Source organism: Calliphora vicina, chromosome 2 (genome assembly GCF_958450345.1).
Source record: "Calliphora vicina chromosome 2, idCalVici1.1, whole genome shotgun sequence".
NCBI classification, from domain to species: Eukaryota; Metazoa; Arthropoda; class Insecta; order Diptera; family Calliphoridae; genus Calliphora; species Calliphora vicina.
In genome coordinates, this window is record NC_088781.1 from 5,169,819 (window position 1) to 5,188,523 (window position 18,705).

The 18,705-nt window shown below is 30.1% G+C and overlaps 4 protein-coding genes across 5 annotated transcripts in view; all 4 read right to left on the minus strand.

Annotated features, from left to right (window-relative positions):
- Positions 1-3,160, minus strand: part of Tnpo-SR (transportin 3) — a 234,227-nt gene extending 231,067 nt beyond the window's left edge. The window contains exons 1-4 of one of the 2 annotated variants that reach the window (XM_065501646.1): positions 2,896-3,160; positions 1,740-2,828; positions 1,505-1,671; positions 14-1,381 (exon numbers count right to left, since the gene is read on the minus strand). In XM_065501646.1, coding sequence (XP_065357718.1) covers positions 14-1,381; positions 1,505-1,671; positions 1,740-2,828; positions 2,896-3,012 — 2,741 coding nt within the window. In that variant the 5' untranslated portion in view covers positions 3,013-3,160. The remainder of the gene's footprint in view (positions 1-13; positions 1,382-1,504; positions 1,672-1,739; positions 2,829-2,895) is intronic. The other variant, XM_065501645.1, reaches the window with a different exon arrangement.
- Positions 3,161-4,832: 1,672 nt separating this feature from the next.
- HemK2 (HemK methyltransferase 2) lies at positions 4,833-5,540 on the minus strand. Its single transcript, XM_065501115.1, has one exon. The coding sequence runs from the start codon at positions 5,538-5,540 to the stop codon at positions 4,890-4,892; it is 651 nt and encodes a 216-aa protein (XP_065357187.1). The 3' UTR covers positions 4,833-4,889.
- Snapin (SNAP associated protein) lies at positions 5,536-6,070 on the minus strand. Its single transcript, XM_065501117.1, has one exon. It carries the CDS (start codon positions 5,998-6,000, stop codon positions 5,590-5,592), a length of 411 nt encoding a protein of 136 aa, XP_065357189.1. The 5' UTR covers positions 6,001-6,070; the 3' UTR covers positions 5,536-5,589.
- A 5,581-nt stretch (positions 6,071-11,651) lies between these two features.
- On the minus strand, positions 11,652-17,878 carry Bacc (Bacchus). The gene is made up of 3 exons (XM_065499668.1): positions 16,720-17,878; positions 12,267-12,432; positions 11,652-12,147 (listed from the first exon to the last, which is right to left on the minus strand). The coding sequence occupies exons 1-3, from the start codon at positions 16,933-16,935 to the stop codon at positions 12,098-12,100; spliced, it is 432 nt and encodes a 143-aa protein (XP_065355740.1). The 5' UTR covers positions 16,936-17,878; the 3' UTR covers positions 11,652-12,097.
- Positions 17,879-18,705: the final 827 nt, after the last annotated feature.

The following is an 18,705-nucleotide window of genomic DNA, read 5'->3' on the forward strand; positions in this document are numbered from 1 at the left end:
TAGATTGACTTACTTTAAAACTGTCTCTTTAAACTCGTGCAATTGCACATCTGTGGCCGTTACATAGCCTCCACTGTTTTTCTTTGGCAAAGCTTGCAAAGCAGTTTTTAGAAAAGCCTCCATTTGTTCCGCGGTAATAACACCTTTCAATTCAGCCAATACCTCAGCTACATCCGGCAGCATGTAGGAGTGTAAGCAAAACACCGAGGCATGAATGAGATTTACCACTAAAGCCTCTCCGTTCTGTGCAGCTATTTCCTTTACCAGCGGCTTGCACTCGGCCAGTTTATAGTTTGTACTACGTCCCCATTTTAGCAGGTTACAAAAGAATTTCATAACGGAAGAGTTTGCCTCGCGGTGATCCAATGTGCAGGCCAACAAAGCACACTGAAATATTGGTGTTACCAGAGCACTTTGCAAAAATGGCAAAGGACAACAGTCAATGAATCTTGAACAGAGGCGGAAAAAGTCGTCGACGGTATCGGGATTGTTCTTTAATCCGTTTTCCACCTGCAACATTTTAAAGGTGGGCTCAATGAAAGCCTTCAGCATAGCCAACAGACCATTAATGCATTCCTCAACTTTAGCAAATTCATCGACCAACACCGAACCCAAATACAAGAAACAGCTGTGATGATGTAAGGTGTACAGTGTAATCATTTGGTGTATCAGAGGCTCCACCAACATGGAAGCCTGCTTGCGTACCATACGCACTCCGTAACGTATTAGACGACATGTACGTTCCATTACTCGTACATCTGTTTGGTACTTATCCATTAGTCGCGATACCAAGGGCCAGGCCTCTGTTAATATTTGCAAAGTTGGATGCAATTCACTATCGGGAACATCGGGATTTGTGTGTCTTACAATAGCACAAGCCCTATCCACCCAGTAAGCAGGATCGGAACGTTCTCCTTTGCATATTGTTGCGTTGGGAGCATTACTTTCCACCATTATAGCTAACGGCTGCAATTGGAAGGAAATTATTTCGCGCATGGCCGATTCCAGTTGTTGTCTTGGCAGACGTGACAATATCAATGATATTCCCTTAAGCAGTCCTATAGCCAAGTCATTATTGATTTCGAAACTGTCTAAACTACGAGCTATTTCCACGAGGCCACTAATGTGGTAGACCATTTTTTGTCGACACGATGAACAAATTGATGTTAAAGATATTGCAGCTGCTGCAGCCAAGCCATTTTTCTGTTGCAATGAGTACAACAGAAAATTTAAAACAGCTTCAAGACTTTCGGCATGATTTTCAATCCAGTCACACAATTCGCCCAGCAACATTATGGAGGTGTAACGTACAGCTATGTGGGTATTTTCGGGTAAATTTAATATTGCTTCCACCACATTGGGTATAACTTCGTTTTCGTCACTAAAAAGGAAAACAACAGGGAGAATTCAAAAATTATATAGGTGATCCACTCATAATTGCAATCTTAGTTTAATAAAGAACAAGTAAAACTTATAAAAATTAATATGTCATGCGTTTACTTACGGTATTATGTTTTTAGCAACATTTTGCATAATAAAGAGTGCCGATTCTGTCGACTCCCAAGTACAGCCGGGTTCTTGAAGTTTGAAAAACATTTGTTTGAAACAGTTGCCTGAACCAACTATAAATGCCACATCCTTAATTAAATCTGAAACCTTTCGTCTAAAGTCCTGCAATTTATAAAAAACACGAATTTAAATTCTAATGTAACCAAGAAAACTGCATTAAGATATCTTACATTAAAACTATCATTGTCGTCAATTAATCCCTCATGATCTGGCTCCATTTGTGCCAAACGGTATAAAGCTCCTATGAGTCGTTCTATATGCGGTTTGAAGTGACCCGTTAACGTATCATTATTACGTTGAAATAATTCTTCACTCAGGCGACACCATAAATTAAAAGTAATTTCGGCCACTTCATAATCATAGTGACCAACGCATATCAGCACCAAATCCAATCCTTTTATTGAGTAGTGGGGCTGTTCTTCATTGGCAAACATTTCGTAGAAAAATGCCTCACAGAGCACAGTAAAAATGCGACAATAGTTCATAATTTTATCGATATCTTCCAGGCCAACTGACGTGTGATATGCCGTCTCCAACATACGGACTGCATTGAAAATCTGCATCTTTAGCTGCGGGTCTAAATTATCCCTTCCGGCATTGGCTTCTATACAACTTAAAAGTGCACACAGACATTCCGTGCAGGTATCATGCAATTTTCTAGAACAATTCTCTAGGCTCAATAGATGAAAGACTTGCTGCGTGAGGGCATTGTTGGCCGATTGCTGTAAAGGAATCGCCTGAATGGCCACCCATGATGAGTAACAGCGAAGGGTAGAATTTATTATCTTTTCCTGAGAAGGTTCACCATGTTGCATACACATGCAAAGAAATTCCATTACTTTTGGAGCAGCAGCATCCAATTGTTTGTGAATTTCTTCTCGGCGATTAGCGCCCAGTCGTAAATATCTCGAGTCAATTTCTTCCGGTATCAGAGTCAAAATTTCCAAAAGTGGCCAAACAGATTGAGGTTGTGGTGAAAGCATATCGAGTAAATCTACTACCGGCTGTTTCCACGACGACATCAACAAAGCCAAATCGGCCACTGCCAAACACAGTTGGGTTACTATCACCGTATCGGTTTCATTCGTAATTTGACCCACATGAGCTATCAGGGAATCTCTTAGAGATTCGTGTGAATTCATAGGTAATTCATTGAAAGAATTTTGTATTTTATTGCGCATAGTTTGAGCCGCAAAATAGCAGGAATGTAAATCCCGTTTTTGCTGCAACAACTCATCTGCAATTGTCCATGAGTATATCTAAAATGAATTTGTTAGCTCGTAAATACAAAAAAATCGAATATAAAACCACTTGGGTGTAACTTACCGATTTCTGAAATTCCTCTAACCATTTGTTGGCCTTTTCTTTTTCTTTGGGGTTTGTATTGTGGAATAATGTACATATACCCTGATATACCAAATCAGCGGTGGGTGCAGTGTCCATCTCGTAATGTTAATCTAATTAAAAATTTACTAAATTACTTGTATTTGGTAAAATATCTACATAAATTTTATTATTTTTGCACTGAAAATATGAAATTGATATTTTTTTCTCTGGAACTTGTCGTTTTTACTTTGCAGTTAGCACAGTTGCAAAAAAAGTAGTAGTAGAAACACTCTGGCTCATCTGGCTCACGATCAAAAGCTTTACACACGCTCTACGTGTATTTCTTATAGGTTTGAAGACCCCATTTCTAATTACAAAACATCTAATAATATAAAACAAATGGTTTTGCTGATCTGAACCGTTTAATGAGCCATTTTCTAGTCAACAAATTTCTACTACTAAAATTCACAACACTGTAGCATCAAATACAACCATGTGTTGCAATTACAATTTTTTTTAAAGACAGCTGATTGTAAAATTCTGAACCGGTTCAGTTAAATAAAGAACCGCTAGAAATGTGTTTTGAAGTATGAACAAACTAAATAAAATAAAAATTTTATATATTAACTACTTAATGTTTCATAAATAAATTTAGCTCATACATATTTAGTTAAAGAGAAAGTGTTATACATATTTGAACATAAATTGAACATGTGTATTGTTTCCAATTAAAAGACGTACCTGGAAAATAATGTAACCACCGTTCATCTAACCCATTTAAGGATAAAAGGAAACTTTAAAATTTTCAAAAAATCGAATGTAATATAATATTGTTTATTTGATTATTACTATGTTATTACCGGGTGAATTATTTTATATTAATAATTGTTTATTTTTCTTTATAGACTTTTACACAACAATTAATGTATGTAAGTCCAAATACCTTTTCTTTATTGTAATATCTTATATGTTCATGTCCAAAAAAAGTATAAAAACTGATATTTGTATAAAAATATGTTATGGGAAAACTATTTTTATTGTTATTCGATTTTGGCAAAAACAAGCTAGACCGGCTTTTTGTAAAAAATAGGTTAACATCCGGAATTTGAAAAAATATAGTCAAGCCTTAAATTAAAGGTTAATGTCTTCGTGTATATTACAATTATCTGGACAAACAATTTCTGCAAAATTGTCGTTCCAAATCGCACGTTGTTGGAAAGAACTTTGAAAATACATAGTACCTACATGTAGTCCATGTACAGATATATAGCAATCCGTATCACCAAATTAAAAGTCACGCAATTAGAGCTTCGAATTAATAATTTCAATGTTAGCTTAATTCACTAAAATCTTGATTCATAATTAAAGGATATCAGCAATTCATTTACAAAAAGTAATTGAATCGTTTCGTATTCATAACAGAATTCATTCAACCTTTAAATTATAAAATTTTTGTTAATTCAAATGGAAAATTCAATTAAAATATTTTTTCTTCATTCAGTTTTAATCATTTATAAAAGGAGTTGGAAAAAATTTTATTATGCTATAATGGTTTAGAATTACAGAAAACTCGAATGATTCTTTAAGGAATAAATTCTGCAAAAAGTCAATTATCAAAGTAACGAATACATTTGAAATACTAAGGAATTGAGACAACGAATTAATTCGTGATGAAAGCATTAATGGAAGGGTAAAATGATACAATTTAATTTGATTTTGAAAATTGAATTATGAATTAATTCTTTCGAACCTTTATTATACAACATTTATAAAGCGATCAAATTCACTAGCAGCGGAAACCGATATTTTAAATAAACCCAAGGAAGCGATTTTACTCGAAACTACGGGTTCTGTAGTACACAAAAATACTGTCCATCCAATAACCCATCTAAACAGATAGAAATTAAATTAGTGATTTGTAAATTAAAAAAAACGCATGAAAAAGTACATACTCGCATTTATTTTTTTAATTTCTAAAATATTAGTAGTACAAATTAACGTTTTATCTTTAAAACATACAAATATTCGCCTGGTATGCGTCGTTCCATAAGCGGTTCACTTTTAAATCCCATTAGCGATAATTTGTCCATTATTTCTTTTGGTTTGTTTTCTCTTAATAAAAGCAAATATACTACACCCTGAGGAGACAAAATATTGGGCAACTTTTCAATTAATACGTCAATAATACGTCTTCCGTGTTGTCCACCAGCCCACGAATACACCAGATTATCTTCCGTACAATTGCCAAATTGTTTTTGGTTAAGTTCCTCATCGGTTGTAACCACATAAGGTGGATTAAATATTAACAAGTCAACCTGCTGCGAATTAAGAGCATCTGCTAGATTTCCCTGTATACAATCAACTTGTGAGGCATTTCGCAAGGCAGTTCGTTTAGTCACTTGACAAGCATATGGATTTATATCACAAGCCAAGCATAAAGTGGTACTATTGAGACGTTTAGATAAAGCTGTAATAATTACACCACTACCAGGTCCAATTTCTAAACAAACTATAGGTTTTAATGTATGCTCTATAAAATTTAAATCAGATTCCAGAGCATCTAATAGCAGAAAGGAATCTTCTGCTGGTTCGTAAACGCATTCATAGTCCTGAGCCGTTAAATGATCGATATGTGGTGTCTCCATTGTTAAAAATTAAAATTGCTTTTATTGCTTACGTTTGAAGTTAGATATCTTATGAAATATTTGTACTTATGGCCGAGTCTAATAGAGCTTGTCTTCTTCTTTGTTCCTTTTCTATTAGACGATGTAAACCGTTCAGCCGTTCCTGGCTGGTAGTCAATATATTTGCTATGACGGTGACTTTGTGCTTTACGTTTATCAGTTCTTTTACTTTATCTGAAAACTCTGGTATATTATGCTGAGCTCTTTCGATATCTCTCAACTGCATAGATAGAACATCCAGTTGGGCCTTTAATTCTATCTGAGACTGACGTGTGGCTTGTATGCGTTCGTCTAGTTTCTCGACCACAGGTTTAAAAATATTTAAAATACCTTCGGCCAATATGTCTCTGGTTTGATTGTTGCAAAAGTTTTCGGTATTTTCATCCAACGAAGTCACCGTGCTATCGGAATCTTTGTCCATTATTTAGGAATCCGCTAAGAAAATTGGTCTTCTGAGTTGTTTTTCTTCCTCTTTTATTTGCTGTTGTTATTTTATATTGTTGTTGTTGCTGAATCATATGTTTGCTGGTGATGTGAAACAACTCTGTTTTTCATGTTCGAATGCAAGGATGTGTTCAGTGAGCATACTTTTTGAAATTAGTAGTAGACATAGAGAACATAGAGCGGAAACTCGAAAAATTACTCAAAAAAGTTACACATACGAGTGTTGTTTTTGTTTCACATAGTTTTTTTACTAATACATTCTCACCACTTAGGTTTTTGACAACTGAGTTAGGTCTTTGACAGGAGAGTTTCCGCTCTATGTCTATTCTCTATGGTAGTAGAAATCATAGAGAAAACACATAGAGCGGATGTCTATAGACATCTAGAACAAAAGTAATATTTCAAGAAGTAGAATTTCACCAATTTTTGACCACATATAGAATCTTATTATGCAATAAAAAAAATAATGGTGTATATGCTTATACACTATTGTTTTATTGAGGGGACGATTATTTTTATAACGGTCTGTGTTAATCACTATTATTTAAATTGTAATTATGTACGTTTAATTAATGAGTGTGTGAATTACATTCAGAATTTTGGTGATTTATTTAGTGACCCAAAGAATAATTTTAATGTTAATATTACAAATTAAAAGTTGGAAATAATTACTAAATGTTTTAAAAAATCTTTTTCTATAACCACATTTTCAGCGCTTCGAAATTTCTTGTTATTGTGCTAAAAAACATGTTTTCTTGTATTTTCTTTAATTTATATAGTAAAATTAAATTGGTTGTCAAAAAATATGTAAGAAGTATAATCGATATTAATTTACCCTCACCACTCATGGTGAAGGGTAAATTTATATGTGAATGTATGTTTGTAATTCCGTTTGTACAGTAAAATCTCGAAAAAGTAAACCGAAATGTCCCAACGGTAATTAACTTTTTCGAACTAGTAACTTTTCTAATCGGTTTTCAAAATTGAAAAAATAGAAACATAGATTTGACAAAAAATTAAAACACTAAATTATACAGTCGGTTAAAATAATTTTTGTTTGAAAACTGTCAGTATAACTAGACTTCGTGGTAATGGATTAGAAACATAGATTTAACTCCATTTTCGTGCACAGAAACTAAATATACATACATACAGTGGTGGACAGGTAATTAAGACAAAAATTGTTTGCTAAATTCCATGTGATTGTCAATTATTTTTTCAAATATTTCCACAAATATGTATGCATGAGGACTGTTTCAACACACAAGTATGTTTTATTCAACTGTGTCAATTCATACATATTCACCACGAGCACATAAGATTTATCTACAACTTGACCAAATATTTTTGTTTTTTAAATAAACATATTTTCTAACATTTATATCATTATATTTTTATTATTATAAAATATTCGGACCAAATTTCGTATTTTTAGTTCCATTAGTTTCGGTCATATCATATTATTAACAGCGGATGTTCAACGTGGTCAACGTATTTCCACATATCTTTGTCCATATATGTTGTACCGATTTTTCCAAACATTTTTGAGAAACTAGAAATATAAATAATAAATTTCATATCCTTTTGGCTCTATCGCACTTAAAATTCAGTTGATGAAAAAATTCAAGTATTTGTCAGGCCACCACTGTATATAACTTTTACGCGTGTTAACTGTTTCGAGATTCTAATGTATTTATTTTCTGGATCGTTATAAATAGCGGAGTACGTCTTTCTGTTGAAATCAACTTTCCAAAATAACTTACATATATGATTGATGCATCAATATATCCACTAAGGTCCTGGTTCGGAGACTTTGAAAATTCGAGACAATCGCTGACAAATGGCTGAAATAGACTACCTCGATTTTTTTTATCAATATATGGATTACTATGTATTTAAGATAGACAATGTGGATATGCAATGATAGACATATCATAGACCTTTCCAAGGATTTAAAAATATTGTTTAATCCAATTTTTTTCACAAACCATTTTTGTGAAAAAAAAATATTGTACCTAGGTACAACGAATTTAGCTTAAAATTTACTTTGGTGAAGGGTTATGATTTGACATTGCCATATATAGCTAGCTCTGTTACATGTTCTTGTTGAAATGTTTGATTTTTCCGAGAGTGGATTTCATCAGACAGGCGGAATTCGACTCCTACCTATGTATACCATCTATAAGTCAAACATCTTAAAACAATAACATAATGTAGTATTTTTGTGACGACTGTTACCAAAATATCATCTCTTATTTTTTAAGAGGACTTATGTTTTTCTTAATGTAGGTATGTATGTTTTTCAATTATTATTCTCTAACTAAATAAAAAATTAATAAATGAATTTTATCCTAGTTCTGTTTAACCATAAAATATGCATGTGTGTACCTACACACAATACTGCGTCTAGTGTACAGTTTGTGCTGCGTTGTGCTTGATATTTATTTTTGTAATATATTGTACATCTAATGACCTTCAGAATTCTAAGCATAATATGCCTTTTACCTGACCTTAGGGTTTTTTCCGTTCAATAGTTAAAATAGAATATTTTCTTCTAACTCTACAAAATGGCAGATGTTTTCAGAACACAAAAACATTCTACACTTCCTACAATCATCAAATACTAAATAAAACTGTACTTGTGTATTAATCAACATGGTGGATTCGTATAAAAATTCCCTTTATTTTCTAAAGAGAGAAAGAGAACAAAATTGTATATATTTGTATGTGTATGTTTGCATGTATAAATATTAAGTTGGTAGAGAGAAACACATAAATTTGTAGATACAGTTGAATATATGGTATGTATCCCATAAATACCGTAAACGATGTCCGCAGTTACAATTTCATTCACCATCACCGACGCTGCTGCTACTACAGCCACTTTAGTCACCCATTTTGTGCGTTTCTGTGATAAGAACAGTTGATTGGAGGGTAAACAAATATTTTGATGATTTGAAATGATATACAATTTTGTGCGTGTGAGTTCGTTCATACTATTTGGTACACCTTATGCAATATATCGTTTAAATGTGTTCTTTTATACATACGTAGGTATAAACACTTTATTTCTAAGGCATTAACTGTCTGTTATGATTTGAAAATTTAAATAAAATAGTGGGTTATTTTTAAATGGATAGGTACAGCAATGCTGCCAGAAAATAAAATTCAAAACATTCTTAAACGGCTTAAACTAGACTATAATATAGCAATATAAACTTTTATAAATACAGTGGTTGACAATACAATGAAAACATTACCAGAAAATAAACTAAAAAATATGCATTATTATCGTATTAATGTTTAAATGGCACTAGTATACAGTAGTAATAGCCTATTAATTTGTTACGTTTTAGTTTTCCCAGGTAAAATTAAAGTTTACTTACGGGACCAACTTAATGAACATGATAAAGGCCGTTCCTGGGAACACTCTACCAGGAACGTTTTTTTATAACGCATTTAAAGTGATCTCAAGTAGAGGACTGATTTTCCCCCTATTCAGTGCATCATTTGAGTGACATTCCTAAGAATTTTGTCACTCTAATGTATATTTATGTTTAGTACCCAAACTTTTTAATAACAAACAATTTAACATTTCATTAAAATTAGTTTAAAGTTTTATTTTTCAGTTTTTATCTTGGTAGGATACATACATTTCCAATAAAACGTTTGGTAAACACAAATAAATACAATGTGATTTAATTATTCAGAAATGTAATTTTATATTAATTTATAAATATGTTGTTCTGTGTGTTGATATTATTAATTTTTTTATAATAATTTTTATATCTAATTGTTTTTAATATAAACGATATCATTTCACTTTCAGAAAAGTGTATTTTTTTAAGAAACGTAGCAATTTTTTTAAAATTAAAATAAATTAATTTTTTTCTCACAATTTTGCTACTTGTTTAAAGTAAAATTTTAGTATAAAATCTGTGGTGGATCAGTAAAAAGTTTCAAGAAAACTATATCTTTATTTAATTTATGATATTTTTTCGTTTACGTTATTTGTATAATTTTATTTTTAGTAAATTATACATTCTTAATATTGACCCGTTATTTGTCTACGTTTTTTTATTTATTTATTTATCTTGTGTAATGTCCATGAGTAAAATATTCATTAAGTATGAATTCCTAAATAATAATACATATATTATCTTTATTAATTAATACAAATAACATTTTGTTAAACTTACTATTGCAGTTTGAAATGTGTAACACTAAACTAAAACTTACCAGTTTAATAATAATTTATTTCTTCAATAAAATAAAATGTGGAAAAAATGTATGCTATTATTATTAATTTATAGAATTATTTTAATTATTAATTTTCATGATTAATCGAATAATTTTGATTGCTTAACAATTGATTAGTTTGAAATTAGAACAATTTTAGAATAAAACTGTTAAAATTAATTGTTTACAAATCAATTAATTGATTAATCACAATGATTAATTATAAGACAATCTTAGCCATTGCGTACCTATTGCGTAGATTATTCAACATAGAAAAACTATGTTGAAAACGTATCAATTGCAAATCACTAGAGCATTATTTTAAAATAAATTCAAAAATGTTGTAGCCAATATATTTTGTTTAAATTGATTGTAATTAATTTGAATAAAACATAACTGGCATATATTCGCCCGTATTCTGTATGCAGGAGAAAAACGAAGAATTCACAAATTGATGTTCCGCAAATCGCACGATTTTGTTCATTGAAACAGATTTGTGTACTCTTAAGTAAAACGTGTAAATCATGTGGATTCGATTTACAGAACACCAAATCATGTGAATTCGTTTTAACAACGAAAACGTTACTCGGATTCGATTTACAGATTTATATTTCAGCACTTATTTTGAAATTTGGTCAAATATAAATACATACATGTAGTTACACTTTGAACAATAAACGAATGTTTTTATTATTTTATCTTATAATGAGCGAAATAAAAAATAGACCAATTTTTACAGACAATAAAAATGTTTGTATTACGAATCACTTTTCAGAATCATTTAATGGTTTTGTTGTCTACTGATCTACTTTCATTTGAATATATTAAAAATTCAGTAAAAAAACTATTATGAATTTGTTTTCTTACTTAGGTTTGGTGTTGTGAAAACGTTAAGTTAAACTTTGCGAATTGAGGCGAAATCAATGCACATTTTTCTTTACAAAATAAAATCAATATTGCATTTTACTGTAGTTTTATTAATTTGTAAAAATTAAACAATCCTTATTACAGCATTGATGGATTCCAAAGATTTTAATCTTTAAATTCAAAAATTTTTTGAGACCACTTAGAAAACATTTAACCAGAATTATATTTATTAATTTATGTCCAAACTTTAGGAAAATATAAATATCAGAATTTAACATAAATCATTATACATATTAGAAAACGAAGAATATTTGGTTCTAAGAAATTTGTGAATTGCTGCATCTTTTTTATAATACTTAATTCGAGTATTTGTAAAATGCTGTCTAATAGTACTTAATAATATCGTTAACCCCCAATTAGTGTATCCAATTGTAAAAACTTTTCCACCTGTAATAATTTTGTTGGTTTTTTTAATATGAATTTTTTTATCTATGAAAAAATAAAGAAACTAAATTTAAATAATTAATGTGTTTTTTTATGTTTTATTTAAATACTTTTTGCTTGTATTATTGTTTGTTTTATGTTTTTTCTTTTTGTATAGCTACATATATAACGTCTAATGCTTAATTAATGGTTTTGTGTTTACTTTTTTGTATTTTTTCTTTAATTTTTTTTTTTGTGTTTAAATTATATATACTTTTTTAAATAACATATATAAAAAAGACGACTTAAAGATATAGAGCGAAAAAAGAAAATTTATCTTGTCAAATGAAAACTTTCCTTTCTTAAAAAAATAAAATATAGAATTACACATTCATACAATTAAAATTAAAATAAGAAATGAAAAATATTTCTTAACATAAAAATTTATAATTATAAATTTAGAGTTTTTGTATATGTTCAAATTTTTTGCATTATTTTGTTTGAATTAATTATTATTTTAAGAGGTTTTGACTAATATATTATCATTACGCCTGATCGTCGGAACCCGAACCATCATCGTTTTCATCATCGTCATCTGTAAATAATAATAAAAATAATTTATTAAGTAATGTTCGCCATTTACTTTATAACGAATTGTACTTTTGTACGCTTCTTCATTTGCAAAACAAATGCTTTAAATTTTGTGATATTTACCTTCACATTCAATATCATCTTCTTCTCCATCATAGGGGATATCATATTCGTCACTTTCAATATCACTATCGCCCTCATTACCTTCTTCATCGATGACATCTTCATCGTCTGAGTCAGCATCGTGGGCTTTTTCTTTCTTGGCTTTCTTTGAATCTGAATTTTTACCCTAAAATAAAGGAAATCATTAGTATTTGGAAAAAAATTATGTTTTAAATAAATATGTATGTACGTCGAACTGTAAACCTATTAATCTAAACTAAATTTTATTATTACAAAACTAAAGTATTTATTAGAAAGATCATACAATTTCTGAAACATTTCAATTGAAAATATAAATTTATGTCATTATTTAGATGATCAAATATATTTGATGACATGCTTGAAACAAAATTGCTTAGTATTTTACGAACTAAAATATATTTTAGGAAACTAGACTTTTATTTGACGGTCCATGATGCTAATACCATATGAAAAGTATGTATGTTGAATTCTGTAGGTTAGAAATAGAAATCTTTAAAACATATTCATAAAACTGAATTTTTTTTTAAATTTATAAACCATAGGAACAGATATTTATTTAAAAATATCTGTTCCTATGGTAGTCGAAATTTACATAAAAAAATGCACTAAATATGCAGCAATTTCTATAAAGTATTCGCCTTTGAGTGAAAATTCATTAAAAGTACTTGCTTGGAATGTAGGAACTGGCAGTAAGTTTCAATTATAATTTGTTTTTTTTTTTTAAATAAAAACTATTAAATGGGATTTTGAAGAGTGCTAGAATGCTATTCCAAAATATACATCTGTATATATTAGCCACAGATAGTTATTTCTATAATTCAAATAAACTTAAATTTATTTCGATTATAGATACATAATTAACAAAAAAAAAAATAGCTATGAAGGTACATATAAGAAAACTATTTTAGAAAATAGACATATTTCCATAGAACATATTACACACTGCAGAGTGTTAATTCGAAATGTTTTGAAAAAGCAAACTGTACTTGGCCGTTTAACTTTTAATGTGTTCTAATTATTTTTTCCAGAACATCATGTGTTTTTAAGGGTGATTTGAACTCTGCTGTGCCACTGTGTTATCGAATTTTTATTGTTATTATTTCTATTTTGGATTGTATTTGTAAACTAAAAAGATTATGCAAAAAAAAAAAACAACATGATAACAAAACACAACAGGGAAAATATTACAAAAACAAAAATAGAGCAAATAAGGTAAATAAGAGAGAGAGAGAGTATATATTTGTAATATATAGGCCGCCGTTAATACAGACACCGGTTATCAGTGTTACCATATGTGAAGTTTTCCCTTTTGTTGCAAGTTTTTTTCTAAAAAAAGGTTTTTGGGAATTTATAGTTTTTCCAATTTTTTTAATAATTAGTTTACATTAAATGGATGGATTTCAGAGATCCTGTTTAAAATTTTATGTTGAGCTTTGTAATGTCATATTAAACAATTTTGATTTCGACAACGGAATTAATTCATAATAAAGTTCATTCTACCTTTGAATGATTTTTTTTTTCAAATCTGATGCAAATTAAATGAAAATATTTTTCTTCAAAAAGTTTAGCTTTTAATCATTTACAAAATTAATTGAGAAAATTGTCTTAATCCTTTTTGTATTAGAATTGAATATTAAGCTACTTTTTAATGGAAATGAATTAAAGAAAACCTGATTGATTCAATAAAGAAAATATGTATATACCTATATTAAGTTTGAAGTGTTAAAAGAAGTTAATTTGATTTTAAAAATTGAATTAAGAATTAATACTTTCGAACCTATGGATATAGCTATGTTGAATAATTTCAGATTTAAAGTGAAGAAATGTTTTTTTTCAAATGAATTTTTTATATTTAATATCTATTTTGTATTGAAAAATATTTTATCTTATCTTTTATGTTAAATTATGTCTTTTTTAAAAAATTTAATTCAAGTTATAGGTATGTATGTTCAAATTGGAGTTTCTCGAAATTTTATGACAATGAAAGAATTACATTCAGAAATGTATATTTTAACAATTTCCATACAATAGTTGTCAAAATTTCAGTTTTGTTATAAAACAATTTAGTACATAAAGAAAAACGTTTTTTTTTTTCAGAAATAAAAGTTTTTCGTAAAATATATGGCAACACAGCCGGTTATATACAAGTCTATGACGCTTACGTTATTTGTATTGTTGCACATTCAGTGCTGCTGACTTATTTATTAATCATTTATATACATATAACTACAGTATATAATAATGTTTGTGTGTTATATATTTAAATTTACATATTTATTTAGTGCAACTACAATATGTACAAAAAGAAAACAGAAACTACATTTGTTGTTTGTTTACTCTCTATGCATGCTCTATTATTCATATGCATTCGCTGTTGTTGTTGTTTCTGTTTTTATTATTATTTGGTTTAGTAGTAGTTTAACGAACGCTAAATGAAGCAAGGTGAGTAGATAGAGAGTAAAATAGAAGGTGAAACAAAAAGCAATGTGTCGAAAAGAGACAACTATATATTGTGTGAATGTATTTAAATTTGTTTGTTTTTGTTTTGTATCTACTTGTTATTCTTTTCATCTGCCGTGTTGTTTTTCTGTGCTCAAGCACAAGTGTTTTGCGATTGCATAGATACATTTTGTTGTTGTTGGAATGTGTAATTATAAATTCACATTTTTCTTGAGTTTTGTTTTGAACCCAAGTGTGTGTGTGAAAATAAACAAACAAGTGAATAACAAAAAAGAAAAAAACAAAACAGTGTCGAAACAAAAAAAGTGAGCGTCAGTCATCTGCCGCTCTTGTAGTAGATATTTATTAATAAAAACAAGAATACTTCAAAACTGAGACTGTACAATGTGCTCTTGTTTTTGCTACACATTAACAACTAACGGTGGAACTTTGATTAACGTCAAAATTCCCTCTATAAAATGACAATGTGTACTTCAAAAGATTCGTAGAGTATTTGAAAAATACATAAAATGTCTGTGTATAATTTTTAGTCATTAAGCGGGTCATAAAATACGATTTATTTTTAATAATAACAATTATAAAAACAAGATTTTATACGAAATAACCAAGAGAAAACTACCAACCGTATACAACTTTTAATACATAGGTAGGTATTAATATATTTTTTTTTAAATAGCGTAACAAACCTAAAAAGTATTTGAACAATTTCCTTGTTAGTAGAGAACCGGCCGGCATTGCCATTTCTTGTTTTAGACTTGTAAAATTTCTTTATTCTTCGTATAAATCTATGTATTTGTTTTCTTACTGTATATACAGCATTGTTGTGGTTGTAACAGATTTTTTTTTATATACTAGAGTCTCGTTTAAATAATTAATGAGAATGTGTGCTTTTTATTTAGAATGAATGAATTTTCCACGCCAGCTACTTAATATGCTGCATCATTCAAATCTTTTGAATATTTTGTCTTAACCCTTTAAATCTTTTAGTTAATTTTGTCGAACAACTACATTATTAAATGTGAAATCTTTAAATAATAGTAGGTAGTATTATAATTTCCAAAAAAACCTATTTCACTACATATTCACATATTATAAAAATGTCTTCAAAATTCATTACAAAATGTTTTTTTTCCCAAATATGTACTATATCTGCCTATATTAAAGCAAAACTACTAACAATTTGAACAGATTTTAATTTTTACTGTCAAAACTTGCTACTATTACAAATAATATGTCCTAATGACCGCTAAAAAGACAAATATAACGGTTTAAATAAGAGCCGTTACAAACGAATATAAGTTCTCACCCGAAGACTGTATTTTAGCTTCAAGCCTTAATGGGTTAATTGGTGGCCACATTTATGTACTATTTCATTTAATTATGGCACATAATTTCCAAGAAAACCTAACAAATGTTCAATACAAATCTTATAGGAGAAAAATTAACGTTTTTGGATTAAGAGAAATTTGTTTGTTGAAAGTGGATGTTAGTTTTGATATCTATCCTAAATGTAAAAATAAATATTTTTATAGGTTTCTGTGTAGTATGATTCTAATGATGTGTATGTTGAAAGTGGTGTGGTATGGCGTTTGTTTGGATACAGGAAAAGTCATAACATAAGAGAATTTCCAAGTGTGTGTAAAATGGTTGCTTTTTGAAAATGCGCGCGCTTAAGCGGACGTTACTTTCGACTCCCTAAACTTTGACAATGATTATTAATGGCTGGCAGCCCACGTCCTACCCCTCCTTTTCTTTGTGTATAACTACAACACCCCAAATTCTAGAACGTTATCACAAAAGTAATTAAAATGTTTATTGATTGATTTTGATTTTATGTGTTTCGTCTTTGGAAATTTGTGCCCTTCTTTCTTTCTTATTTGTGTACCTATGTTTATACTAATCTATATGTTTTAATATTGAAATTTAAATTTATTAACAAGATAGTATGTATGTAAAGGTGGTATGTACTTACTTCAGCCGGCCGTTTTGTTCCTTTCACATGTTCTTTAACGGGTGCGACATCATCTTCATGGACATCGTCCTTTGACGCTGTTCCATTGTCGGCCGCCGCTGGTTTGCTATCTTCTACGGCAGCTTTCTGTGATTTTAAATCATCCTTAACAGCATCGGCGGCAACTTTCTCAACAGCGACATCACCGTTATTTTGTTGTTCTGTGGCGGCAGACATTTTATATGTGTATGTGGGTATTTGTAAAGATGTTTATAATTTACAAAAAAATTAAATAAATTTTATTTTATTTAATTTCTTTTTATTTTATTTTTATAATATGTATTATATAACTTTGGCTGTTATATAGAGAGGTGTATGTATTTTTATTTTTTTGAAATTCCACTTAATAAATTGTAATTTTCTTTTTTATAAAATTTTACAATTTAGCAATTATTTTTCTTTAAATAAATATTTTGAATTTTTTTTTGTTTTTAATAACTTTCTCGAACCGAGAACCGTACACAACGAGCAACACAGACACACTGTTTAACTTTTACGTTAGCGGTGTGTATTTAAGTTTTAAAATACTTTTTTGTTTTATTATTATTATTGTTGTGTGTACGAACGAGTATTAGCTAGTACATAGTATCTGTGAGTGAGTATCTGTATCTGTGTAGCAAATGTCGGAGTATTTTGCCTCTCTCTTCCTCTAACAACACGTTGTTAGCCGCGCTTGTCTATCAGTTAGCTAGTTAGTTGTACAATAATAAAATAAGTCTTATAATACTACAGTACACAATACAATCTGCTACAGTAGGTAGTCGAGTAAAGTAGCAGACAGCCGTACGTACGTACAATGTATCTATCTATCTGAACTGAATGAGTATCTAGATGATGTACGTACTAAAATGTTCTACTCTTGATATTTTGCAATCTGTCGGATGTACGACGAGTACCTATTTGTTTTTTGTTTGTAACGTGGTTGTTATTGTGTTCATGTAAAAACAATCTTTGTTTTTCTGTTTAGATGAATGAATGAACGAAACGAACGAACGGAATGCTTGCTCGTAGTCGCTTGTGTTTAGGTAGTAAAACAGTGTAGTAAGAATTGAGTTAGTTGTGTGTTTTCAACCACCACCGAGATGTGTACCCGTTGGATGTCCGTACTCGACTGAAGGCGTCTTTTTCGTTGCAAACTTAATGTTGCTGATAGAACTTATTCCAAATGTTCAAAGTCTTTGAGGTTGTGAAGCTTTTTGGACCATTTAGGGGTCAAGAATTGATCTAATCGACCTAGAATAGGGCCCAGGCGTTAGGTAAAAATGTCAGCTATCCCGATGATATCATTTGAAGGGGCTCCGAATAGATGGTGCAGAGAAATTGACCAATCTAGAGGGTTTCTTGAGTAATCCCATACAAAAAATGCTTGGGTTTCATGAGTACAGTTGTCTCAAAGAGTTGCTGTCTAATGTTTGGCGGCAAATTTGAAAATTGTATATTGACGTGAAACAACACTTAGAGTATTATGTAGAATAGGTGGTTGGTTAGCTAGGTTGGCATTAAGTTGTTAAGTCTGTCGGCGGGACGATTGGTCTGTCTGTCGGTCGGACAGACAGACATACAGACGAACTGACTGACTGCATGACGCTCGTTTGTTGCTTCGTTCGTGTTGTTGTGCGTTTGTCATTCGTTCGTATGTGTTTAATAATATTGTGTCCATTCTGATAAATAAATGTTTGAAATACAGGGTTTAGTTTGTATAGATAGAAATACTTGATAGGCAGTTTGGATTGGACTGCTGGCAGTCTGGTGGTTAGTTAGTTTTTCGTCTGGCACGCCAAATACATGTGCAAATAAATGTATGAAATGTCCCATAGGTTGGTCACTAAGGTAGTATGCCTTCTAAATCTGTTCATAAATGACATTTGTTTAAATTTTTAACACTTCCAACCACACCAACCCGGTCTGCCCCCTAATGTTCTCATAATATAATTAATATGAAATCAC